This window comes from Mobula birostris, chromosome 5 (assembly GCF_030028105.1).
Source record: "Mobula birostris isolate sMobBir1 chromosome 5, sMobBir1.hap1, whole genome shotgun sequence".
NCBI lineage: Eukaryota > Metazoa > Chordata > Chondrichthyes > Myliobatiformes > Myliobatidae > Mobula > Mobula birostris.
The window spans coordinates 64,770,794-64,798,039 of record NC_092374.1 but is presented as its reverse complement, the minus strand read 5'-3'; the positions used below and the strand labels follow the sequence as shown (position 1 = coordinate 64,798,039).

Below are 27,246 nucleotides of genomic sequence, written 5' to 3'. Positions count from 1 at the left end.
CAGAATAAACTAAAACAAAAAAATGAGCAGCCCAACTATACTACGCACTATACTAAAGAACATGGCATGCTTTTGAAGACCAACATTGCATGTTCAAAAAATTCAAGTAGTAAAATATTGCAGACACTTATGATAAATACAAAACATCTGCCGTCTCTCCCCTCAGCTGCTGCCTGACTAGAGAGCTTCCAAAATTCTTTTATTTTAAAAGTTTACAGTATTCATAAAAATGCACACAGGAAATACAATCATGCATTCTTTTCATTCCATGGATGTCATGACTTGTTGACACTTGCTTCATTAAGCCAATATTTTCACAAAACACCAATGCTAATTACTTGACCAAAAGACCTACGGAGGTGGATAAGAGATCGCTAGATTGTGCCATTCAATATCAAGAGGTGACAGGGCCCTAGATTGTAGTACTTCTCCACAAAGTCTTTGTATTGGCTTCACAAAGTTTGTGTTCCCTAGCATTTGCTCCTACAATCTGTAAAGTGCTAGTCAGCAGAATTCAATTTGACATCTTGTGGCACCAAACGACCAAATTGTAAGCAAACCAAGTTGCAACTTTCACCAAACCAATGATCTTCCAGCAGCACTACATTATACTGTGCCCCTGAAAAGAGCCAACAGACGAGTCCCCTGTTATATTGCAGCTCAGGTTGAACAAGGACTCTTGCATCTTTTTCCAGACCTTTTTGCTCAAAGGAATAGACAATCATCTCTGCAACACTTGTTGGTAGTGAGAGTCTGACTGTGCAGGAGGAATCTGATGGGGTAAGCCCCTCTCACTGCCAGCCAAACAATACCTAGAAAATTGCTGATGAGTTATAACGAGATATTTTGTCAATTGCTAGAAACTAACCTAGAGGAATATGCACCACCTACACCCCCCGCCACCCCAAAAATGTTTCTCACTGATCACTGCCTGACAGACTTGTGGCCAAAGGTGATTTTCACACCTTGGTGGTGGCCATCAGGACAAGGGCAATATCAGGTACACTTTTTTCCCCATTCTATGAAAAGTTTTATTTTGTGTCTTTAGGCATTGTTCTATCTTAGATTTCCAGATGAAAAGGATAATAGTTTGGGCACAAACAATACCAAAAATACCTTGCCCCAATGACCAGGTCCTTGTCCATATCGAGAGCAAGTACTGCTTCTACAGTTCCAGATTTTGACCAGTCTTGGCTACCCGATCTAGCCAATCCTTGCCATATCCTTTCACACCTCAGAAGACCTACAGTACCTTCAGGTAGGTAGACTAAACAGTGAAAGGAATGCTGAATCAGTCAAAAAAAAAAAAAAATTTACTCTTCCTGCAGTTAACTGCTCCCCCAGTGACACCAATTCTAACTGGTGTTATGTACCCCATAACTGGGTTGCCAAACCAGCAGAAATGGACCACTTAGTTGGAGTCTGGATTACTGGAACTAAGAAAGTTTTATTAAAGAAATAAGCAACACAGTACTCTAATCATAAGGATATAAATGCAACAGGTTAGCAATGGTAAAACACACATGTACACAGAACTAGGATAATAGGATCAATCAAGCTCTATCGCAGTCTAGGGGTAAAATGATCAGTCTCAAGTGACACAGAGTTCAGTTCAGTTTAGTTCGCAGTAATCGCTGTTGTGCCGTTGGGGAGAGAGAATGAATATGCAAATCGGATTCAAACCGACCTGTGTTCATCACAGTTAGCTTTTGGCGCAAGCCCTTTTTAATGTCTTCTGAGGTCACCGACAGTTACCCCTCCATTCCGGATACAATCGTTCTTCTGCGGTGAACCCTGCACCCAGGCAAGGGTGGACACACACACCAGGTTCCTGCTGATCGTACCTTCTCACTCTGTGCGTCTACGGTTGGTCCCGCGATCAGACCTCCAAAACTCCCACAAACTTGTGGGGGCACACCGCTTTTCCAGGGTCTCGTTATCTCATGGTGTCGTGGTGTGTCCTGCCTTAGCGAACCTGTTCCTTTTATCCCCCTGCTGGGGTATCGCCTGTCCATCAAACTTCAAACAGTTCAGGTTCAAAGCAACCGGTCTCTGACAATACTCGGAACTGTGTCTCCTTTCATTAATCTCTCTCGTCTCCCATTAACACTTCTGAATGTTCCCCCATTGTCTTTCTTATCAGCCTCAATCTTCTGATAACTTGGTATTTTGTCACACTGGCTAAAGATGATAATTAATATACAGTTTACCCATCAGCCCACAGAGAAGATGGTGATGTCATCTATTACAGCAGGGTTTCTCAACCAGGGTTCCATGAGAGGTCGCTAGGGGTTCCGCAAGAGATTGTGATTCAAAAAAATTTGTTTCAACTTCGCACAACACGTTATGCAAGCATTCACAGTGCAGGACAGTGACCGAGCAGACCTTTTACCAAGCTTGTTAGAGGTCTCTCAGCTCAGTATGGCAGTGTGCAGTAGGACCATGTTTACCTGGTTGAGTCCATTCTCAAATTTTGACTCTAGATTGGGGACGCTGTTGATAATTGGTGAGCACTGTATTGCACAGAGGGGAGAACGGTAGGCTGATGGTGAGTGCTGTATTGCATGGAGGGTAGGATGGAAGGCTGATAATTGGTGAGCGCTGTATTGCACGGAGGGGAGGACAGTAGGTTGATGACGAGCGCTGTATGCATGGAAGGGAGGAGCATGAAGTGTGTTTTCCAAGCATTGAATGGACTTGCCCAACCTGGGCTGTCACGTCAGCCTCTCCCTCCCAAATTATCTCCCCCAACTTCTTATGTGCCCCCGGCTGACGCATGGGTGCGAGCAAACTATCAGTGTAGTAGAAGATTGGAGGGAAATTTTCATTCTAAAGATGGTCCAGAGTGGCAATTTTTGAAGAGGAGGTGCAAGATGGAAGAGAACGATTCTAGGTCTAGCCCAATAGACAATTTTGGTAAGGTTAATGTTGAATCTTGAGTCATTTTGCTGCATTAGTGCAACAATAGACAAAAAGAAAAAGAAGTTCCTCTTTACAATGAAAGCTACTTATCAGTGGGTTTTACATGGACTGGTGATCCAAGTTGTCCTACCCCATTGTGCCTACTCTGTGGCAAACAGCTTACAAATGTAGCAATGGCTCCAACACAATTGAAAATACACTTAACTACAAATCATAGCTATATGACACAGTGCTGATTGGAATCTCAAAACAAACAGATTAAAGCTTTTGAAAATAAAGTCACAGTCAGTGAAAAAAAGTTCAGGAAGCAAGTTATTTAGCAGTTTTAAGACCAGTTCACTAGAGAATGCTAAAAAACTGAAAACCTGGACAAAGAGCACCAATCTCCTACTACATACAGATATCCAGTGGCGTAGCAGAGAAAGTTCTTAATAGGGTGTTTGAGCTGAAAGGTGAATTGCAGGAGTACTTTCAAGAAAATAGAAGGCCAGATTTTGCTGAGTGCTTTGAAGATGAAGAATGGCTGCAGAAACTAGCCTACTTTTTTCATCACATGAATCAGTCTCTGCAAGACCCTGGAGAAAATATTTTGACTTCAAGTGAAAAGATTCTTGGATTTGAACCTGAAACCAAAGAAATACATACTGGAAATGGGTTGTTGCAGCTTGTGGGGGGGGGGGGGGGGGAGGTAGGGGGCTAATTCTTTGGGACACCCTTGTGTTTGTGGATGTCTACAAAGAACAAGAATTTCAGGTTGTATATTCTATACATTCTCTGATATTAAATAGAACTATTGAAATGTCCAAAAGACTAGATAATACCATGGAGAATGAAAAACTGAGTTAATATTAGAGATAGATCTTGTAGATTATATCAAATAATTCAATATCCCCAAAAGTCATAACAAGATGGAAGATGAAATATGATTCGACTGGGATTTTTGGAACAGCGTAATTGGCAATAGACATGTCAGGGAGGGATTGGGAGGGAGAATTAAAGTGAAGGGAAACTTGAAGCTCAAAAAAAAAGTCTTGCAGACAGACTGATTTATTCTGTAAAGCATTCCCTTCAGAATGCTGTAAAATAGAGAGGGACCTGGTGGTGGAATCTCACTAATTGAACAGAAATGGCAAAAAGATGATCCACTGAATGCAGAGGGGAAAATAAACTAAGGCCGAAGGGAAAGAAAAAGGAAGATTTATCAGAGATGGTCGAGTGAAAAGTCTCATCACCAGAGCAGTGACAGGAGAAACTGGGAAAGTGTGGGAAGAGACATGTATAGTCAATATAGCAATGAACTTAAAGTGGATATTCGTCAATAATCTGTTTCCAAAAGGGACCAGTTAGAAGTGAGAAGGCAGGAAATTGGCAGCAAAACTAAACTAGTTCTGCGCAAGTAAGTAAAACAACACTAATTCAAGCAGTAATTGACTTAACAGAAAAGTTGGGGGTGGGTTCTTAATGGGACTGAAATGATGGCTTTTCTGCATATCACAGAGAAACATGCACTTTATGAGCCTGTGTGAATTCCCACAGCTACAACTTTGACGTAGAGAAAGCAGGTGGGTTCAGGGGAAGTTGTTCAGTACAAAAGAGTTTAGCCAGGTAAGCACAGACGTTAAGAGTGGGAACTGGTTGACCAAGGGAGCAGAGGACCCTGAAATGATCCTATATGAGATAGAGGGAAAGAGGGATTCCATGCAGTGAAGATGAATGAGTTATTTGGAGTAAGAAAACTAAAATAAATGTTTAAGGGGTAAATGACATTAGAGCTATAATGGAAATGAGTGACAAGTTTCTGGACCAGGGAGAAAGGATGGACCCAAGTAGATTTAAATAGGCATCTTCAGTAAAAGAAAAATTGAATCCAGTAGTCAAATATTGAGAAGCAAAAACCTGTATATACTGAAAATTAAAGTAATACTGAGAATACGCAACAGACAGCAAACACAAGTCAAACAGTATAGCACAGCAACGGCCCTTCAGCTCACAATATTGTACTGAACTTAAGCAATTAACTAAACTAGTCCCTTCTGCCTATAAAATGCCCATACCCCTCCATTCCCTACAAATTCATTCACCCATCCAAGAGCCTCTTAAATGCCTCTATCATATTTGCCTCCGCCTGACAGTGTATTCCACGCACCCACATTTTTCAAAAAAAAAACTTGTCCCACATATCTCCTTTGAACTTGCCCCTCTTAACTTAAATGCACTCCACCTTGTATTAGGATAGTTCAACCCTGGGAAAAGGATACAGATCCTACTCCATCTAAGCCTCCATCTCTAATAAACTTCTATTAGGTTTCCCCTCAGACACCACAACTCTAGAGAAAACAACCGAATTTTGTCCAACCTCTCCTTGCAGAGGATGCCTTCTAATCCAGGCAACATCTGGTAAACCTTTCTTGCACACTCTGCAAAACATCCACATCCATCCTTAAATGGGGCAAGCAGAACTGAATTCAATTCAATATTCCAAAACATACCTAACCAACGTTTTATAAAACTACAGCACAACTTCCTGACTCAAAATTAGTGACCGACTAAAAAGGCAAGCATTTCATACGCCTTCTTTACTACCCCATCAACCTATGCAATCACTTTAAGGGATACACGGACTTGGATCCCAATATTCCTCTCTGCCTCAATAATGGCAAGACTTTTGCCAGTAACAGTGTACTGTCTCTAAATTTGATCTCCTAAAGCAGTGGTCCACAACCACCGGGCCACAGACCAGTACCGGGCCGCGAGGAAATGATACGATTTGGCAATATGAAACAATATGAGTCAGCTGCACCTTTCCTCATTCCCTGTCACACCCACTGTTGAACTTGAATGCACGCAAGGTCACTTGGTCATTAACCTACAACTACTCGGAGAGTGAAAAAAACGTCGCTTGAGTGTTTCTTTGGAAGAGGTGGTAAGGAACATAAAAGGCCCAACGATGATGATAATGCAGAAACAGCTGAGGCCAAGACAATAAAAAAAAGCTTCAACAGAAAATACGACGAGTCGTACATAAAATATAGCTTCATTGCGACCGATGACTCGCACACTCCAAGCCCCCTGTGTGTGATATGTGGAGACAAGCTGTCTAAGGGGGCAATGAAGCCCTCAAAACTGCTTCAGCACCTTGAGTCCAAGCACCCTGCACTTAAAGACAAACCCGTTGAGTTTTTTGAGCAGAAAAACGGTGAGCAAGCGGAACAGAAGCAAGTGCAGAGAACCACCACCTCCACAAATGCTGCTGCTCTGAGTGCGTCGTACTTAGTGGCTAGCCATATTGCTAAGGCTAAGAAGCCTTTCACTGTTGGTGAAGAATTGATTCTGCCTGCTGCCAAGGATATGTGCCGTGAACTGTTGGGAGAAGCTGCAGCTAACAAGATGGCACAAGTTATCAATCACATCAAAGCAAAAGCCCTTAACTCACGTCTGTTTGAGCAGCTTTGCAGAGCAGAAACGCCTTCTCTTACACACCGAAGTCCAGTGGCTATCAAGGGCGAGAGCCCTGGGCAGGGTTTTTGAGTTAAGAGAGCAGCTACAGAGATTTCTTTCAGGAAAAAAGTCACCACTGGCAGCACACTTCAGTGACGAGGATTGGATAGCAAAATTCGCTTATATGTGTGACATCTTCAACCTGCTCAATGAACTCAATTTGTCACTTCAGGGGAGAATAACAACTGTCTTCAAGCTGGCAGATAAAGTGTCTGCTTTCAAAGCCAAACTGGAACTGTGGAGACGGCAAGTTGACATGTTCCCAATATTAGCTGGGATTTTGGGAGAGACTGAGGCTGGACCATCCTTCTCACAGCTGGTGCGCGATCACCTATCATCACTGTCGACAGAATTCGAGCGTTACTTCCCAACCGCAAATGACCCAAGACGTGCAAAGGAATGGGTCCCTGACCCATTTGTGAACGTCCCCAGTGAATCATCCATGTGGGCTGAAAAGTGTATTTGACATAACATCTGCCGGCATTCTGGATCAAAGTCAAGGCTGGATATCCTGAGATAGCCATGTTTCTTCCATTTCCAACATCATATCTCTGCAAAGCAGGGTTTTCTGCAATGAATGCAACAAAAACTAAATTGCGGAATAGACTGGACATAAGGAACCCCCTTCGAGTATTGCTGACTCCCATCACCCCTCGATGGGACTGTCTTGTTGCAGGGAAACAAGCCCAGCGCTCCCACTGATTCACCAATACTGGTATGTTGCAATGATTTTATATGTTCATACAAGGAAAATATGCACTGTGCATTTAATATCCAAACATTACTTAAAAAGTTATGATGCTGTTGACTTAAGTGACTTATAATTGACTTACCACTATATTCATGCGAGGAAAATATGCGCTATGTTTAATATTAAATTTGTTCGATGAACCCTTTTAGAAACAAAATTGAGTATATTAGCCACTTATAAGTGACTTATAGTTGACTTATCACCTATATTCCGGTCGTGATTAACACCACCACCTCTCCACGCCCCCCGTCGGCCAGTCCACAAGAATATTGTCAATATTAAACCAGTCCACGGTGCAAACAAGGTTGGGGACCCCGTCCTAAAATGTAAAACCTCACTCTGGCATATTAATTCCATCTACCATTTCTCCAAACACACCTGCAACTGATCCATATCCTGCTGTATCCTTTAGCAATCTTCAGACATCCAGCCTAAATAAGCACATTAACCACTACCCGGTCTCCCATGGGAGAGACAATTGTGAATCCCCACCAGCTAAGTGCCTATGGATCCCATGTGATTTTGTCAAATAGTTCACTAAAATCTATGTAGACAACACACACAGATCTACCTTCAATCATCTTCATGAGCCCCTCAAACAATTTTAATCAGTAATCTGACTTGCCCTGTACAAAACCATATTGAACCCCCCACAATTAGGCCATGATTTTCAAATGCATATAATCCTATCCTTAAGAATCCTCTCCAGTAGCTTCCCTACCAAAGGCATGGGGCTCCATGGTCTATAGTTCCTAGAATTATCCTAATTTTCCTTATTGAATAAGGAAACATTACCCATCAGTCCTCAATTGTGCTAGAGATCACAGAAAACTTGATCAAAGATCCAGCAATCGCATCTCTTGCCTCTCTCAATAACCTACAGTACATTTCATCAGGCCCTGGGGACATCCACTTTAATGTTTTTTTTAAAAAGACACAATACCAACTTTTAAACCTTACATTCACTTTTCCTTCTTGACCAAATTTACTAACCTTCTCAACAAGGTTTACTTTCCCACCTTTGTTCTTGCTTCTTACCGAAACATACCTGTCCTGTACTCTGTGTAGTTGGTCTCTTAATGCCAACTGTGAACTAGCCCAAAAAAGAAAGCTGTTTCCAATTAACACTCACTAGCTCCTGCCTAATACTCTTGTAACTTGTCCTGCTCCAATTTAATACTCTCCCACAAGGTCCATATTTGTCCTCATCTATAGCTATCTTAAAAATTAAAAGGAGTTGTGATCATGGTTCCTCAACTGCTCTCCTTAGGAAAGTCACCTAGCCAGGCTCATTTCCCCATACCAGGTCCAGTATGGACCTCCTCTCATTGGACTCTATAAACCCTCCTAGATGCAGGTAACAAATTCTGCCTCATCTAAACCTCTGAACTAAGGAGACCTGTCTATATTATACAAGTTGAAGTTGCTCATGGCAGCCACCCTGTTGTTTTTACACTTTTCTCTAATCTGCTTACCTATCTGTTCCCTAGTACCCTATGGCTATTTGGAGATCCGTACCCAAGTGCCAAGGTGGAGATTTAAATGCTCCTTCCTACCGCTAGCCTACAGGTCACCCTTGAGCAAGGTGAATTGCCTGCTTAGCCCCCCAGTCAAGTGAAGCCATGGGAGCAGGTGGTGGATGGTTGTATGTACAAATGGTACATACCACAAGTCCTGGTTATGTAACCACTGACACCAGGCAGACATTGCCCAGAGGGCAACAATGGCAAATCACCTCTGTAGAAAAGTTTGCCAAGAACAAACATAGTTGCGACCATGATTGCTCATGCCATATGACACAGCTGGAGATGATGACATATATCCCCAAGTGATTGTAGCTGTCTTATTTTTGAGCTCTACCGATATAGGTTCAGCAGTTGTAATATTATCACTGATGAACTCTCTCCCCCTTTACCTCCCTCCATCTTTTCTAAATGATAGAAACTAATATTAAAGCATCTATTCCTGTCCTTTTCTCAACTAAGTCTCGACACTGCACATATCAAACATACCCAAATCAAAAGCCATGGATGAACTAGGAGATTTATAGTCTGCTGATGTCTAGATCACTGGCATTCAAGACCAGTGATCCAAGAAGTATACAGGCCGCTATCTCAAGAGTGAAAAAACAATTCCGATTGAGGTTCGAGACAGAATTGGATGCCTGTCAGCTCTGGCAGGGTTTGCAGGCCATTGCTCCCTACAAAACAAAGCCCAACATCATGGAAAGGTTGTGATGCTTCATTCCCAGATGAGCTCAATACCTTTTATGCATGCTTCGAAAGGGAGAATAAAACTGCAGCATCTAGTGACCCTTTGATCTGTCTCAGAGGACATCATCAGAACATATCCTTCAAGAACGCAAGCCCTCACAAGGAGTCAGGTCCTGATGGTACCTGGTACAGCTCTGAAAACCTGTACCAACCAACTGGTGGGAGTGTTCAAGGACATCTTCAATTTCTCACTGCTGTAGTTGGAGGTTCCCACCTGCTTCAAAAGGGCAACAATCATACCTGTGCCCAAAAAGAGCAGAATGAGCCACCTCAATGATCATTGCCCAGTGACACTCACATCTACTGCAAAGTACTTTCAAAGGTGGTCATAGCAAGAATCAACCCTGGCCTAAGCAAAGACTTCAACCCCTTGAAATTTGCCTTTCACAACAACAGGTCTACAGCAGATGCAATCTCACTGGCTCTCCACATAGCTTTGGATCACCTGGGCAATAGTAATACTTGCATCAGGCTCCAGTTTGTTGACTACAATTCAGCACTCAACACAATCATATCCTCAATTCTAATCAAAAAGCTCCAACACCGGAGTCATGTGACGCAATGACAGAGACAGCTGCTTAGAACAGTGCTCTCCAGTGGTATATAACTATCCTTTCAAAATTCACTTTCATGGTCTATTTTATCACTCTTGCAGCTCTGAAGTGCTACTGTCCACGTAAGATGCCAAAACAACTTAAAACAGAGGCTTCGGAGATATTAAGAGGCATTTGAGGTTGCGGTGCTCTGGGCAGACAGCCTCTGATCAAAATGGCGGATGGAGGAGGACCATCGTCTGAGGGAGACCAACATGAGGCGAGTCATGACTTGGCTGACATATATGCAGCTTTGGAAAAAATCTCGGATGACCTGGTAGGCCTTGAAGATATACGCCGATCTATATCGTTAGTGGAGTCAAAGCTGTCATCGCTGATAACCAGGCTTGCAGACATCGAGAAGCGAGTTGACTATCTAGAAGCGGCGGACAGGGAACGAGAAGTCAACCCATTGGCTACCAAAGCGGATATTAACCAGGTAACAGATAAACTGGAGGACATGGAGAACCGTAATCGGCGCAACAATCTCCAATTCATCGGCATTCCAGAGGGAAAAAAAGAGGCAGGATGTCATCGCGTTCATGGATAAGCTAGTCTTGGAGCTTGTTGGCAAGCGGGAGGAAAAGCTTGAAATAGAACGTGCATACAGAGCGCTGGGCCTTAGACCCAGTACCAGAGATAGGCCTCGGCCTGTCTTCGCAAGGTTCCTCAGGTCAAAGGATTGAGATTTTGTGCTGTGAGGGGCGAGGGTCAAGAGCAAGTTTTCCTGGGACAACAATCCTGTTATGATCTTCCTGGACTTCTCCAGACCCACGCAAGTAAAACGAGGCAAGTTTAAAGAATGTAAGAAGATGCTTTGGGGGTGGAATGTGAGCTTTGCGCTGCTTTACCCAGCCAAGCTAAGAATAGAGACTAAGGACAGTTTCAAGTTGTTTTTTTCTTTTTTTTTTTTTTGAGTGCCCACATAAAGCAAGAAAATTTATTAAGGAGATTGGGGGGGGGGGGTGCAGTTTAACTACGCTGGTTAAATTGAGCAAGATGTAAGGCAGGTTGTGTTTGTTATTTTTTTAATCTTGCCGGATTGTATTGAACTGAAGCTACCTTAATCTCACTGGGGCTGACATACTGTTAATTGTGCTATGTTGACTGAAATTGCACCGGCATTGTTTCTGAGCAGCTAAAACTGGTCTGGGTGTTTCATGGACCATAATTCTTTTTGGTCGTGTTCTGTGGCCACTGATGGCATAAAACTCTCTTGCGCACATTTTGTTACTTTTCAGTTTAAACGGGGGTTTATAACCATATAACAATTACAGCATGGAAACAGGCCATCTCGGCCCTTCTAGTCCGTGCCGAACTCTTACTCTCACCTAGTCCCACCAACCTACACTCAGCCCATAACCCTCCATTCTTTTCCTGTCCATATAGCTATCCAATTTAACTTTAAATGACAACATCGAACCTGCCTTAACCACTTCTGCTGGAAGCTCGTTCCACACAGCTACCACTCTCTGAGTAAAGAAGTTCCCCCTCATGTTACCCGTAAACTTTTGCCCTTTAACTCTCATGTCCTCGTTTGAATCTCCCCCACTCTTAATGGAAAAAGCCTATCCACGTCAACTCTATCTGAATCAAGTTGAATCAAGAGTTAAAATTGGCATGTAGCAAAGGTAATGCTACAGTTATTATGGGGGATTTCAACATGGACTGGAAGAATCAGGTTGGTACTGGACCTCAAGAAAGGGAGTTTGTGGAGTGCCTCCAAGATCGATTCTTAGAACAGCTTGTACTGGAGCCTAACACAGAGCAGGCAATTCTAGATTTAGTGTTGTGCAATGAACCGGATTTGATCAGGGACCTCGAGGTAAAGGAGCCATTAGGAGGTAGTGACCATAATATGATAAGTTTTAATCTACAAATTGAGAGGGAGAAGCGAAAATTGTAAGTGTCAGTATTACAGTTGAACAAAGGGAACTATGGAGCTATGAGGGAGGAACTGGCCAAAGTTCAATAGAACAATACCTTAGCAGGGATGACAGTGGAACAACAATGGCAGGTATTTCTGGGAATGATGCAGAAGGTGCAGGATCAGTTCATTCCAAAGAGGAAGAAAGATCCTAAGGGGAGTAAGGAGAGGCCGTGGCTGACAAGGGAAGTAAAAGACAGTATAAAGATAAAAGAGAAGTATAACATAGCAAAGATGAGTGGGAAGCCAGAGGATTGGAAAACTTCTAAAGAGCAACAGAAGATAACTAAAAAGGTAATACGCGGAGAAAAAAATGAGGTACAAGGGTAAACTAGCCAAGAATATAGAGGATAGTAAAAGCTTCTTTAGGTATGTGAAAAGGAAAAAAATAATTAAGACCAAAATTGGGCCCTTGAAGACAGAAACGGGTGAATTCATTATGGGGAACAAGGAAATGGCAGACGAGTTGATCAGGTACTTTGGATCTGTCTTCACTAGGGAAGACACAAACAATCTCCCAGATATAATAGTGGCCAAAGGACCTAGGGTAATGGATGAACTGAAGGAAATTTATATTAGGCAGGAAATGATGTTGACTAGGCTGTTGAGTCTGAAGGCTGATAAGTCCCTGGGACCTGATGGTCTGCATCCCAGGGTACTTAAGGAAGTGACTTTAGAAATCGTGGACGCATTGGTAATCATTTTCCAATGTTCGATAGATTCAGGATCAGTTCCTGTGGATTGGAGGGTGGCTAATGTTGCCGCACATTTCAAGAAAGGAGGGAGAGAGAAAACAGGGAATTATAGACCGGTTAGCCTGACATCAGTGGTGGGAAAGATGCTGGAGTCAATTATAAAAGATGAAATTACGACACATTTGGATGGCAGTAACAGGATTGGTCCAAGTCAGCATGGATTTACGAAGGGGAAATTGTGCTTCACTAATCTTCTGGAATTTTTTGAGGATGTAACTATGAAAATGAACAAGGGAGAGCCAGTGGATGTAGTGTACCTGGACTTTCAGAAAGCCTTTGATAAAGTCCCACATAGGAGATTAGTAGGCAAAATTAGGGCACATGGTATTGGGGAGCAGAGTACTGACATGGATTGAAAATTAGCTGGCTGACAGGAAACAAAAGAGTAGCGATTAACGGGTCCCTTTCAGAATGGCAGGCGGTGACCAGTGGGGTACCGCAGGGTTCAGTGCTGGGACTGCAGCTGTTTACAATATACATTAATGATTTAGATGAAGGGATTAAAAGTAACATTAGCAAATTTGCAGATGACACTAAGCTGGGTGGCAGTGTGAAATGTGAAGAGGATGTTATGAGAATGCAGGGCGACTTGGACAGGCTGGGTGAGTGGGTGAATGCATGGCAGATGCAGTTTAATGTGGATAAATGTGAGGTTATCCACTTTGGTTTTAAGAACAGGAAGGCAGATTATCTAAATGGAGTCAAGTTAGGAAAAGGGGGAGTACAACGAGATCTAGGTGTTCTTGTACATCAGTCAATGAAAGCAAGCAGGCAGTGAAGAAAGCTAATGGCATGCTGGCCTTCATAACAAGGGGAATTGAGTACAGGAGCAAGGAGGTCCTTCTGCAGCTGTACAGGGCCCTGGTGGGACCACACCTGGAGTATTGTGTGCAGTTTTGGTCTCTAAATTTGAGGAAGGATATTCTTGCTATTGAGGGAGTGCAGCGTAGGTTCACAAGGTTAATTCCCAGGATGGCGGGACTGTCATATGTTGAAAGATTGGAGCAACTGGGCTTGTATACACTGGAATTTAGAAGGATGAGAGGGGATCTGATTGAAACATATAAGATTATTAAGGGATTGGACACGCTGGAGGCAGGAAGCATGCTCCTGCTGATGGGGGTGAGTCCAGAACCAGAGGCCACAGTTTAAGAATAAGGGGTAGGCCATTTAGAACGGAGTTGAGGAAAAACTTTTTCACCCAGAGAGTGGTGGATATGTAGAATGCTCTGCCCCAGAAGGCAGTGGAAGCCAAGTCTCTGGATGTTTTCAAGAAAGAGATGGATAGAGCTCTTAAAGATAGCAGAATCAAAGGTTATGGGGATAAGGCAGGAACTGGACATTGATTGTGGATGATCAGCCATGATCACAGTGAATGGGTGTGCTGGCTCGAAGGGCTGAATGGCATACTCCTGCATCTATTGTCTAATATCCCCCTCATACTTTTAAATACCTCTATCAAGTCCTCCCTCAACCTTCTATGCTCCAAAGAATAAAGACCCAACTTGTTCAACCTTTCTCTGTAACTTAGATGAAACCTAAGTAACATTCTAGTAAATCTTCTCTGTACTCTCTCAAATTTATTGACATCTTTCCTATAACTCCAGTGACCAGAACTGTACACAATATTCCAAATTTGGTCTTACCAATGCCTTGTACAATTTCAACATTACATCCCAACTCCTATACTCAATGCTCTGATTTATAAAGGCCAGCATCCAAAAGCTTTCTTCACCACCCTATCCACACGAGATTCCACCTTCAGGGAACTATGCACCATTATTCCTAGATCCCTCTGTTCTACTGCATTCTTCAATGCCCTACCATTTACCATGTATGTCCTATTTTGATTAGTCCTACTAAAATATAGCACCTCACATTTATCAGCATTAAGCTCCATCTGCCACCTTTCAGCCCACTCTTCTAACTGGCCTAAAGCTCTCTGCAAGCTTTGAAAACTTACTTCATTATCCACAACTCCACCTATCTTAGTATCATCTGCATACTTACTAATCCAATTTACCAACCCATCATCCAGATCATTAATATATATGACAAACAACATTGGACCCAGTACAGATCCCCGAGGCACATCTCTAGACACCAGCCTCCAATGTGACAAACAGTTATCCACCACTACTCTCTGGCGGCTCCCATCCAGCCACTGCTGAATCCATTTTACTACTTCAATATTAATACCTAATGATTGAATCTTCCTAACTAACCTTCCGTATGGAACCTTGTCAAAGGCCTTACTGAAGTCCATATAGATAACATCCACCGCTTTACCCTAGTCAACTTTCCTAGTAACCTTTTCAAAAAAATTCAATCAGATTTGTCAAACATGCCTTTCCACTCACAAATCCACGTTGACTGTTCCTAATCAGACCCTGTCTATCCAGATAATTATATATACCATCTCTAAGAATACTTTCCATCAATTTACCCACCACTGACGTCAAACTCAAGTGGCTAATAATTGCTTGGTTTACTCTTAGAACCCTTTTTAAACAATGGAACAACATGACCAATACGCCAATCCTCCTGCACCATCCCCATTTCTAATGACATTTGAAATATTTCTGTCAGAGCCCCTGCTATTTCCACACTAACTTCCCTCAAGGTCCTAGGGAATATCCTGTCAGGAGTCGGAGACTTATCCACTTTTATATTCCTTAAAAGCACCAGTACTTCCTCTTCTTTAATCATCATAGTTTCCATAACTACCCTACTTGTTTCCCTTACCTTACACAATTCAATATCCTTCTCCTTAGTGAATACCGAAGAAATCGTTCAAAATCTCCCCCATCTCTTTTGGCTCCGCGCATAGCCATCCACTCTGATTCTCCAAGGCAGCGGTCCCCAACCACCGGGCCACGGACTGGTACCGGGCCACAGAGCACATGCTACTGGGCCGCGAGGAAACGATATGATTTGGCGCTATGAGTCAGCTGCACCTTTCCTCATTCCCTGTCACGGTCACTGTTGAGTTTGAACGCGCGAGGTCATTACGCACGTGTCATCCATGGCAGCGCGGGAAGGAGATCAACTCGAGCTCGCAAATGACGGCGGGCTGAAAAGTACGTTTGACATAACATCTCTGCCGGCATTCTGGATCAAAGTCAAGGCTGAATATCCTGAGACAGCCACGAAAGCACTGAAAACGTTGCTTCCATTTCCAACGTATTTCTGCAACGAATGCAACGAAAACTAAATCGCGGAATAGACTGGACATAAGGAACCCCCTTCCAGTATCGCTGTCTCCCATCACCCCTTGATAGGACTGACTTGTTGCAGGGAAACAAACCCAGGGCTCCCACTAATTCAGCGATATTGATGTGTTGCAATTATTTTATATGTTCATACGGGGGAAAATGTGCGCTGTGTGTTTAATATCTTAAAATGTTATGATGCTATTGACTTATAAGTGATCTATATAACCGTATAACAATTACAGCATGGAAATAGGCGATCTCAGCCCTTCTAGTCCGTGCCGAACGCTACTCTCACCTAGTCCCGCCAACCTGCACTGAGCCCATAACCCTCCATTCCTTTCCTGTCCATATAGCTAACCAATTTTTCTTTAAATGATAATATCGAACCTGCCTCTACCACTTCTACTGGAAGTTCGTTCAACACTTACTTCAAGCTCCCCTGATAATTGACTTATCACTATATTCATGCGAGGAAAATATGCACTGTGTGTTTAATATTAAATTCATTAGATAAACCCTTTTAGAAACGAAATTGAGTGTATTAGCCACCTATCACCTATATTCCGGTCATGATTAACAACCACCCTCAAACCCCCAATCGAACAGAATCGCCGAAAACGATTTACTGGGGGGGGAAAAATCGGCATATCACGCATGCGCACTGGTGCCCACGCAAGGCTTCATGGTAATTGTAGTCTTTCTCGGGGCAAACACAACGTATTTGACTGCAACTCTTGTCCGTTGGCAACCCTACCCGCCCCCCCACCCCGGTCGGCCGGTCCGCAAGAATATTGTAAATATTAAACTGGTCCACAGTGCAAAACAGGTTGGGGACCCCTGCTCCAAGGGACCAATTTTATCCCTCACTATCCTTTTGCTATTAATATAACTGTAGAAACCCTTTGGATTTATTTTCACCTTACTTGCCAAAGCAACCTCCTATCTTCTTTTAGCTCTTCTAATTTCTTTAAGGTTCTTTTTACATTCTTTATATTCCTCGAGCACCTCATCTACTCCAAGTTGCCTATATTTATTGTAGATGTCTCTCTTTTTCTGAACCAAGTTTCCAATTTCCCTTGAAAACCATAGCTCGCTCAAACTTTTAACCTTTCCTTTCAATCTAACAGGAACATAAAGATTCTGTACCCTCAAAATTTCACCTTTAAATGACCTCCATTTCTCTATTACATCCTTCCCACAAAACAAATTGTCCCAATCCACTCCTTCTAAATCCTTTCGCATCTCCTCAAAGTTAGCCTTTCTCCAATCAAAAATCTCAACCCTGGGTCCAGTTCTATCCTTCCCATAATTATATTGAAACTAATGGCACTGTGATCACTGGACCCAAAGTGCTCCCCAACATATACCTCCATCACCTGAACTATCTCATTCCCTAACAGGAGATCCAAAACTGCCCCTTCTCTAGTTGGTACCTCTATGTATTGTTGCAAAAAACTATCCTGCACACATTTTACAAACTCCAAACCATCCAGCCCTTTTACAGAATGGGTTTCCTAGTCTATGTGTGGAAAATTAAAATCTCCCACAATCACAACCTTGTGCTTACTACAAATATCTGCTATCTCCTTACAAATTTGCTCCTCCAATTCTCGCTCCCCATTAGGTGGTCTATAATACACCCCTATAAGCATTACTACACCTTTCCCATTCCTCAATTCCACCCAAATAGCCTCCCTAGATGAGTCCTCTAATCTACCCTGTCAAAGCGCTTCGCTGTAATATTTTCTCTAACAAGCAATGCAACACCTCCCCCTCTTGCCCTTCCGATTCTATCACACCTGAAGCAATGAAATCCAGGAATATTTAGTTGCCAATCACACCCCTCCTGCAACCATGTTTCACTAATACCTACATCATCATATTTCCAGGTATCAATCCATGCTCTAAGCTCATCCACCATTCTTGCAATGCTCCTAGCATTAAATTAGATGCATTTAAGAAACGCTCTGCCTCTCACTGTTTATCCCTAATGTTGCAAACAACTTTGTTATCTTTTTCTTCCTTCTCCCCTACATCTTCAGTCTGAGTGCTCCTGTTCTCTGTCCCCTGCCTATCCTCCCTCACACACTGTCTACTAGCTTTCTCTATTTGTGAACTAACCTCCTCTCTCCTAGTCTGTCCAATTTGATTCCCACCCCCCCAACCATTCTAGTTTAAAGTCTCCCCAGTAGCCTTCGCAAATCTCCCCACCAGGATATTGGTCCCCCTAAAATTCAAGTGCAACCTGTCCACCTGCACCAATGTCACACCTGCACCAAAGAGGTCCCAATGATCCAGAAACTTGCATCCCTACCCCCTGCTCCAATCCCTCAGCCACACATTTATCTTCCACCTCATTCCATTCCTACTCTCACTGTCACGTGGCACAGGCAGTAATCCCAAGATTACTATCTTTGCAATTCTTCTCAACTCCCTTCCTAACTCCCTATATTCTCCTTTCAGGACCTCTTCCCTTTTCCTATCTAGTCATTGGTACCTATATGTACCATGACCCCTGGCTCCTCACCCTCCCACCAGGGAGGCAAACTACCATCCGGGTCTCCGGATGTTTATGAGTCAGTGTCAAAATATTGTAGTGTATTTGTTTGTTTGTCTTAACTTTGACTTCTCTTAATTCAGATAAAATATGTTTCACCATATGGAATGTTAACAGTCTGAGGAATCCTATAAAAAGGAGAAAAGTAATGAATAAGCTTAAGAGACAAAAACGGGATGTGGTATTTCTACAGAAAACACATTTATCAGCAGAGGAATCAGTAAAGCTACTGGGGGGGGGTCTACAGATCATTTTTTTTTACAGTGCAGGGTCAACTAAGAGCAGGAGTGTTATAACACTTATCAATAGGCAGCTGCAGTTTAGATGTGAGAGACAGATCAAAGATGAAGCAGGGAGAATTCTTATTATTTTGGCAGAAGTACAGAAGCAACATATTATTTTAGCAAACATATGCACATAATATAGAAGATGCAAGATTTTTTGTTGATCTTGAAGGAAAGTTACATTCTATTAGAGAATATGATATCATACTTGGAGATTTTAATTTGGTAATGGATCCAATCATCGACCGTAGTAAGATGTCGTATATAGAACCTCGAAACTCACTGTGATGATGCAAAAAATGTGTAAAGCCTTCAGGCTTGAGAATGTTTGGCGCCTTATGAATCCCAGTGGGAGGGATCACACATTTTTTTCCTGCAGTTCATAAAATATACACAAGGATTAATTTCTTCCTTATATCCAAGTCACTTGGATATAACCTTCTGTGTGTGTCTCAATGTGCAATTGGTAATATTATAATATCATATCATGCTTCAGTTTGTTTAGAGACAATACCTCAGTATAAGAGAATACAGTCACTGAGATGGAGATTCAATATTTAGGCAAGCTATGAGACAACAAATCAAGGAGTGTTTAGAGATAAATACACCTACGGCCTCCTCGGCAGGGACTAACTGGGAAGCCCTGAAGGCAGTTTCGAGGGGATATACTATTCAACATACTACTTATACAAAAAAACCAAAATAATCAGAATAATTAGAAAATAAAATCAAAGAGATTGAGACAGCGTTGAAGCAGCGGATGTCATCCAAAGATTTGAGAGAACTAACACAGCTGAAATATTAATACAATCTAATATTATTGCAGACAGTAGAATTATGGCTTTTCAGGGCAAGACAAAGGCAATTTGAATCGGGGGAGAAAGCTGGCAAGCTTCTGGCAAGGTGTATAAAACAGAGAGAATCAATTCTATCATCCCAGCTATTAGATCAGCAACAGGTGATACTCTGACGACAACTAAAGGTATTAAAGATGCATTCCAAGATTTTAATAAGGACCTATATACATCAACCTCCAACTCTTGTGAGGAAGAAATTGATAGCTTTCTGAGGCCATTAGGGTTACCTAAGTTGACAAAAGAACACCACCTTGATTCCGCTATAACATTGGAAGAAATTATATCAGTGATTAAGACCTTACCTACTGGGAAAGCTCCTGGCCCAGATGGATTTACAACAGAATTTTTTTTTAATGCTATATGGAGGAGCTAGCTCTGCTACTGCTGAATATGTACAATGAGTCTATAGAGCGGAGTAATTTACCCCCCCTACTTTATCACAAGCGCTAATTACATGACTCTGAAAGAGGGTAAAGACCCATGTGAATGTAAGAATTATAGACCAATTTCCCTAATCCCAATAGATGTGAAAATTTTATCAAAGATCCTTGCAAACTGTTTGGACACAGTACTAACATGGTTGATACATAGTGATCAAATGGGATTTATCAGGGGCCGCAGCTCATCTGATAACATAAGGCACAAAGGTTGAAGGTGTTGTGGATAGTGTGGAGGGCTGTCAGAGGTTACAGCGGGACATTGATAGGATGCAAAACTGAGCTGAGAAGTGGCAGATGGAGTTCAACCAAGATAAGTGTGAAGTGGTTCATTTTGGTAGGTCAAGTATGATGGCAGAATATAATATTAATGGTAAAAGTCTTGGCAGTGTGGAGGATCAGAGGGATCTTGGGGTCCGAGTCCATAGGATGCTCAAAGCAGCTGTGCAGGTTGACACTGTGGTTAAGAAGGCATACGGTGTATCGGCCTTCATTAATCGTGGAATTGAATTTAGGAGCAGAGAGGTAATGTTGCAGCTATATAGGACCCTGGTTAGACCCCACTTGGAACACTATTCTCAGTTCTGGTCGCCTCACTACAGGAAGAATGTGGAAGCCATAGAAAGGGTGCAGAGGAGATTTACAAGGATGTTGCCTGGACTGGGGAGCATATGTTAAGAAAACAGGTTGAGTGAACTCAGCCTTTTCTCCTTGGAGCAATGGAGGATCAGAGGTGACCTGATCGAGGTGTATAAGATGATGAGAGGCACTGATCATGTGGATAGTCAGAGGCTTTTTCCCCAGGGCTGAAATGGTTGCCACAAGAGGACACAGGTTTAAGGTACTGGGGAGTAGGTACAGAGGTGATGTCAGGGGTAAGTTTTTTTTTTACTCAGAGAGTGGTGAGTGGAATGGGCTGCCAGCAACGGTGGTGGACGCTGATATGATAGTGTCTTTTAAGAGACTTTTGGAAAGGTACATGGAGCTTAGAAAAATGGAGGGCTATGGGGAAGTCTAGTAATTTCTAAGGTAAGGACATATTCGGCACAACTTTGTGGGCCGAAGGGCCTGTATTGTGCTGTAGGTTTTCTCTGTTTCTATGAGGCGTCTTGTGACTACCCTGTATTATGTGGTCGGTGGCTGATAATCAGTCACCTATAACAGCTGTATCACTCGATGCTGAAAAAGCATTTTATCCAGTGGAATGGGGCTATCTGTTTAAGATTCTTCAATTTTTTTTGGATTTGGACCCATCTTTTTAAAATGGATTAGAAACTGAAACAGAAACAGAAGCATCCTGTACACTGGTAGTGGTCACCAACCGGTGAATCGCAATCGACCAGTCGATCTTTGAGGCTTTCCCAGTAGATCCCAAAAAGAAAAATAAATACAATTGTAATGTGAGCATTATAAAAATAAGTAATACTAATTACGATAATGGTAATATAGCAATACTTCCACTACTGAAAGCTGATTGTAAAGAGATAGAGAGGTTGCGGGGTTTTAGTTCCGTTCGTTCTGCCCAGTGCGCATGTGTGTAGCTCCCCCGCCATGCACCGTGGTAGAAAAGACCGGAAGTAAAACCCCACAACCCAGAAATACTATAATTAGTATTACTTATTTTTATAATGCTCACATTACAGCACCTTTAATTCTGTTTCGTTATTTTATTTTATTTCAACACCAAACATAAATGAATAAAAATTGACTGTTGCACTCAGTATGATGACTGAAGCTGAATACTTTCTGCTAGTTCCCTGAAATTTGGCTCATAACCAGACAGCCAGTTTGAGACAGTCTGTGAGGTGTCTGTCAGTAAAACAGCTCCAGTACTTAGATTTCATAGTTTTCATCTGTTGCAGCACAGCACCCTCACAAACCTCCTGACAGACTGAATATTTGAATGGACAGTTTCCTTTGTCAGACAGAATGTTGAATTTGCCACATTTTTCAGGTGTTTTGTATTGGTAAGCTGTTACTGAGACACTAGTATAAGTTTCAGAGGTACGCAAGATAATGACATCACTGTTTTTTGTTTCCCAGTTCTTTTACATTTGGGGAATGTTGGAATTTAAAGGGGGAGAAGTGTTGTAATGTGAGTATTATAAAGATAAGTTAATACCAATTAGGATAATGGTAATATAGCAATACTCCCGCTACGGAAAGCTGTTTGTAAACAGAGGTTGTTTCTGGTGTTGCGGGAGTTTTACTTCCGGTCTTTTCTGCGCATGTATGTATAAGCCCCTCCACAGCATTGGTTTTGCCATCCCAGATAAAGTTGTTCCTTTGGACATGAAGTTGTCGGGTGGTACTTTTTCCAAAGTAGAAGTTACTACTAAAGGTATGAAGTATTATAATATTCTTAAAGAAAGACAGCTATGGCCTGTTTGATATGCTAGTTACAGTGTTTTCTTGGTTGAATTAATTTGAAAATTTGACAAAAGCATTTTATGTAATTCAGATACAATTAGCCCAAATAAAAGGCCTCACGTTGGAAGTACAATCTGAGTTATTTTTTCTCTAAACAATTTATTGGGTAGATGTTGCCTTTCACTAAGGCCGAGGTAGGGGATCTAGGGCTTAAAAAGGTTGGCGACCACTACTGTACAGAATCATACAGTGATGGTCTGAGGAAACTAATGAGCTTCTACGTGACTGCTTTAATTCAGTAACTGGTCCATGTTCAAAGACTTAGCTGTCAGCCTAGAAGAGTATGGCACCACCATCGTAAGTCTGTTGAGAACTGTGCAAAGAGGACAGTCAATGGGGTCAAGTCTTCATTTTAACAAGAAAAACACACTTGAAATGTGAATTTTTGTAGTACACCCATCCAACACGTTGTGTAACCAACATGATTACACAAAAAAAAATTCAGAAACTTAAAACATCCCTAGCTGCAAGTTGATTTACAATAATAATCAGTCTGGTACATAGTGACATTGGTTAATATTGTGATTGCTGTCTTGCACACGCTTTAACCACAAATATCTTAAATTTCTACACATTCTCAATCATTTTTACACTCCAAGTGATACAATCTTCAGATGCACAAACACCATTTCTTGAAGTTATTATCTGAAATCTACCACTATGACATTACAGAAAGCATAGCAGAACACACAACAGTACTTCAACAAAAGCATTATCCAGCCATCTGATTCAAGTATATTTGAAAATTCTCCTAACATTTGGTGGTTGGAAGTGAGGAGAAATGATGAATGAACTAAACAGTAATAAATTCAATTAAAATGATTTGAAAAAGTAATCCATTGTATTCAGCATTTTTTTTTACATATACATCTTTGCTACAACAGACAAAACAAAAATAGAAACTTTGCAAGAACAAATGCAATTAAAAAAATCAGGATTAGAGAATAAGATTGCATTTGCCACTTTTGCCATTGCAAAATTCAACTTTTACCTGTATTAATCAAGATGAAATTCCTGTAAAATTTTTAAAATAACAATGAAAACTATCTTGCTAAAAGCACTTTTACAAAGAATTCATTACCTATCAACATAAATATATTATTTGTACTATTCAATAAAGCACTACGAGGTGAAAGCAATGTCCTAACCAAAAACATTTTGATAGTAGACTTCCCAACAAAAGCATCAATAGCATTTCATATTAAAAACTTTACTCATTAATGGTCAATAGCCAGATACTTGTTATTCAAACTAAATTACAATACATTGTATTGCTCACCTCTATACAGGATAGAAGAGGCAGCCAAGGAGGATGCAATGGGCACTTATTGTTCAATATGGACAGTATATGGTCTCTCACACCAGAAGACTCAAGTTTATGACCCATTCAATGATCCCAAAATTTAGACTGATGCACTCTGTACTTAACTGACAGAGACTCCAGCATGATATTAAAATCAAATGTGCTCTCCAGCTAGCCTGAAAGTCCATTTTGAATAACAGAATCCTTCTCTACTCCTGGGTCAAAATCTATCTGTCAATCAACATCACAAATACAACCTGATAAAAGGAAATGAAACCAAAAACATCGACTGCTCTTTCCTCAGAGGATGCTTGGTAATTTTAAGTTACTACACAGGATATGGCTAGCACAGGCAAGATCAATAATTATCGTTCATTCACAAAATGATGATAGCCTGACAAGAAGGGGCTGTTGGTTTTTGGCACCTTCTGCTTACATTTCAGATTTCTAATTTTTTTGTTTGCAGGAGCTTCCTATGCACAAAATAACTGTATGCAAGACTGGCTATCTGATCAGATGGTATCACATTTAGGTCATGGTCATAAACTTCTGTCCCCCAACTCCACTGAAATGACCACAAAAATTTGGGCTTACAATTCCAATCAAAATGCTGTCAGAGGAGGTATCTTTGCCAAACTTCCCTTCTAGGTGGATAAAAATCCTACTGCATTTCAATGTGCTTATTCTGATGTCCTGAACAATATTTAATCCTCATTCAGCAACACAGAATGCAGATTACCTGGTAATAATTGCAAGACAAAGTACTGGAGGAACTCAGTTGATCAGACTGCATCCATGTAAGGAAATGAGCAGTCAATGTTTCAGGCCCAGAACTTTCAACAGGACTAAAAAAAAGTGAGGCCGAAGCTAGAATAAGCATGGGGCGGGGGGGGGGGGGGGGAAGAGATAGAAGGAGAAGAGAAGGGGAGGTACACAAGATGGCAGAGCCACTTCTCACCTGGATTCACTAATCATTAGCCCCTTCTCACCTGGATTGTGTATGCTGCTCCAGATTTCCAGCATCTGCAATCTCTCATGACCCTTATCTTGCTGTTTATGGGTCCATTTAATATTCAAATCAGCTAACATTTCAGACATTATATGCAGCAACAATATTTCAAGATTACTTCATCTGCTTTAACACTGATATTCAAGTAGATACAAAAGAAATCCCAAACTGTTCTATAAGTGCCCATCAATTTCTCTGTAAAAATACCCCTACTACCAAAATTCACTGCCTGCAAAGCAACCCATGATGGAAATGAACTTATAAATTAAAAAAATACTTAGAGATAAACTGGTGTAAACTTTACAGGCAGAGTCCGACTTCAGGAAAGACAATGAAATTTTGAGATGACAGCAGAGAAGAAACTGAACACCAAAGCTCTCAGGGAGCAAACATCCCAAGAGTCACATTTCCCACCTCCACCACTACCTGTAGCATCAAATAACGATTTACCACCATTACACCTATTTATCAGGTTACCTCACACCAGACCTCCAATGTCCCACTTCATCACTCACCCCATCTCCCTCACACAAACCCCATAAACTCATCACTAACACATGCCCTCACCCACGTCACCCAACACACCTAGCTCCCTAGCCACAATCCTCTCATTCACCCCTGGTCATCCACAACCACTCTCCCCACCCTCCCTTGTACAGAGCACCCTTATCCACTTCTCTCCCACTCACAGCCCCTCCCCATCCTCCGCTCACAGCCACCACGCACCCTCTGCCGTACCCCACACTCACCTCACAGCCCCACTCCCCCGTCTCCACTACAACCCCAACCCCCACCACAGAACCCACCTCCCCACCCCCACCTTGTCCCCATCTGCCGTTGCCGTTGCCGTTGCTGTTGATGTTGTCGCGTCGGGTCCAGACGACAGCAGTTCCTCGGCCGATAATGGGTGCGAAACGTCGCAAATGGATCTTGGGCCCGAGGAGGGCAACGTTTTGCACATCGCACTCATGGCGCCCGAGTCGTCTCCTTCTCCTCCCGTTGCTCCGTCCTCTACCCGAGCTTCTGCTACTGCCAGCACCTCCATTTAAAAAAAACAGCAGCCCAGATCCTCCCCTCCAACCCGTGCCGCCACCACTGCGCATGTCAGGACTCGCCCCTCACGCTGTAATACCAGGTTTCTCCGTAGGGGGAGCTGCCACCGGTGATTGCATCGACTGCGTCTGCATTTATCGCTCTCTGGTGCTTGACCTTTCCCCTACTTAACCTCTCCGTGCTGTAGGTTCCAGCTGTGCCAATTAAACCATAGGGATATGATATTCTCCAGCGACAGGTAGCACTTCATTAGGGGAACATCGCTATCAAATCACAACCAGTTTGTATTGCATTATAACTCAGCAAGAATCAGAATCACTGGCATGTGACGTGAAATTTGTTAACTTAGCAGCAACAGTACAATGCAATACATAATATAGAAAAAAATAATACATCAATGTACATATATTAAATAGATTAAGAATTGTGCAAAAAACAGAAATTCTCTATGTTAGAAAAATGAGGTAGTATCTACACATCGAATGAAGAAGTTCTCAGAAGAGCCCAAGCAGCTCGATCACTCATACCAACAATAAGAGAAAAACAACTCAGATTCCTAGGACACATCATGCGGAAAGATGAACTAGAAAAACTCATACTCTCTGGAAAGATTGAGGGGAGTAAACCTAGAGGAAGACCTCGGCTTATGTACATCAAAAGCATTGCCAGGTGGCTACACATCGAGGAGGTGGAAGTCATCCAAAAAACGAAGGATAGATCTATATGGAAAACCATGGTCACCAAAGTCTGCATCGGATATGGTACCTAGACAGACAGACAGAGGTAGTATCCAAGGGTTCAATGTCCATTTAGGAATCGGATGGCAGAATGGGAGAAGTTGTTCCTGAATCACTGAGTGTGTGCTTTCAGGCTTCTGTACCTTCTACCTGATGGTAACAGTGAGAAAAGGGCATGCCCTGAGTGCTGGAGGTCCTTAATAATGAACGCTGCCTTTCTGAGACACTGCTCCTTGAAGATGTCCTGGGTACTTTGTAGGCTCGTATCCAAGATGGAGCCAACTAAATTTACAACCCTCTGCAGCTTTATTTTGGTCCTGTACAGTAGCCCCCCCCCCATACCAGACAATGATGCAGCCTGTCAGAATGCTCTCCACAGTGCATCTATAGAAGTTTTTGAGTGTACTTGTTGACATACCAAATCTCTTCAAACTCCTAATGAAATGCAGCTGCTGTCTTGCCTTCTTTATAACTGCATCGATATGTCGGGACCAGGTTAGATCCTCAGAGATCTTGACATCCAGGAACTTGAAACTACTCACTCTCTTCACTTCTGATCCCTCTATGAGGATTGGTATGTGTTCCTTCATCTTATCCTTCCTGAATTCCACAATCAGCTTTTTCGTCTTACTGACGTTGAGTGCC

General features: G+C 42.2%; 1 protein-coding gene across 2 annotated transcripts in view; it reads right to left on the bottom strand.

The window, feature by feature from the left end:
- snx30 (sorting nexin family member 30) overlaps positions 1-25,878 on the bottom strand; it is a 108,614-nt gene extending 82,736 nt beyond the window's left edge. For both annotated transcript variants that reach the window (XM_072258185.1, XM_072258186.1), the window contains exon 1: positions 25,632-25,878. In XM_072258185.1, the coding sequence (XP_072114286.1) occupies positions 25,632-25,856 (225 nt within the window). In that variant the 5' untranslated portion in view covers positions 25,857-25,878. The remainder of the gene's footprint in view (positions 1-25,631) is intronic.
- Between the last annotated feature and the right edge of the window lie 1,368 nt (positions 25,879-27,246).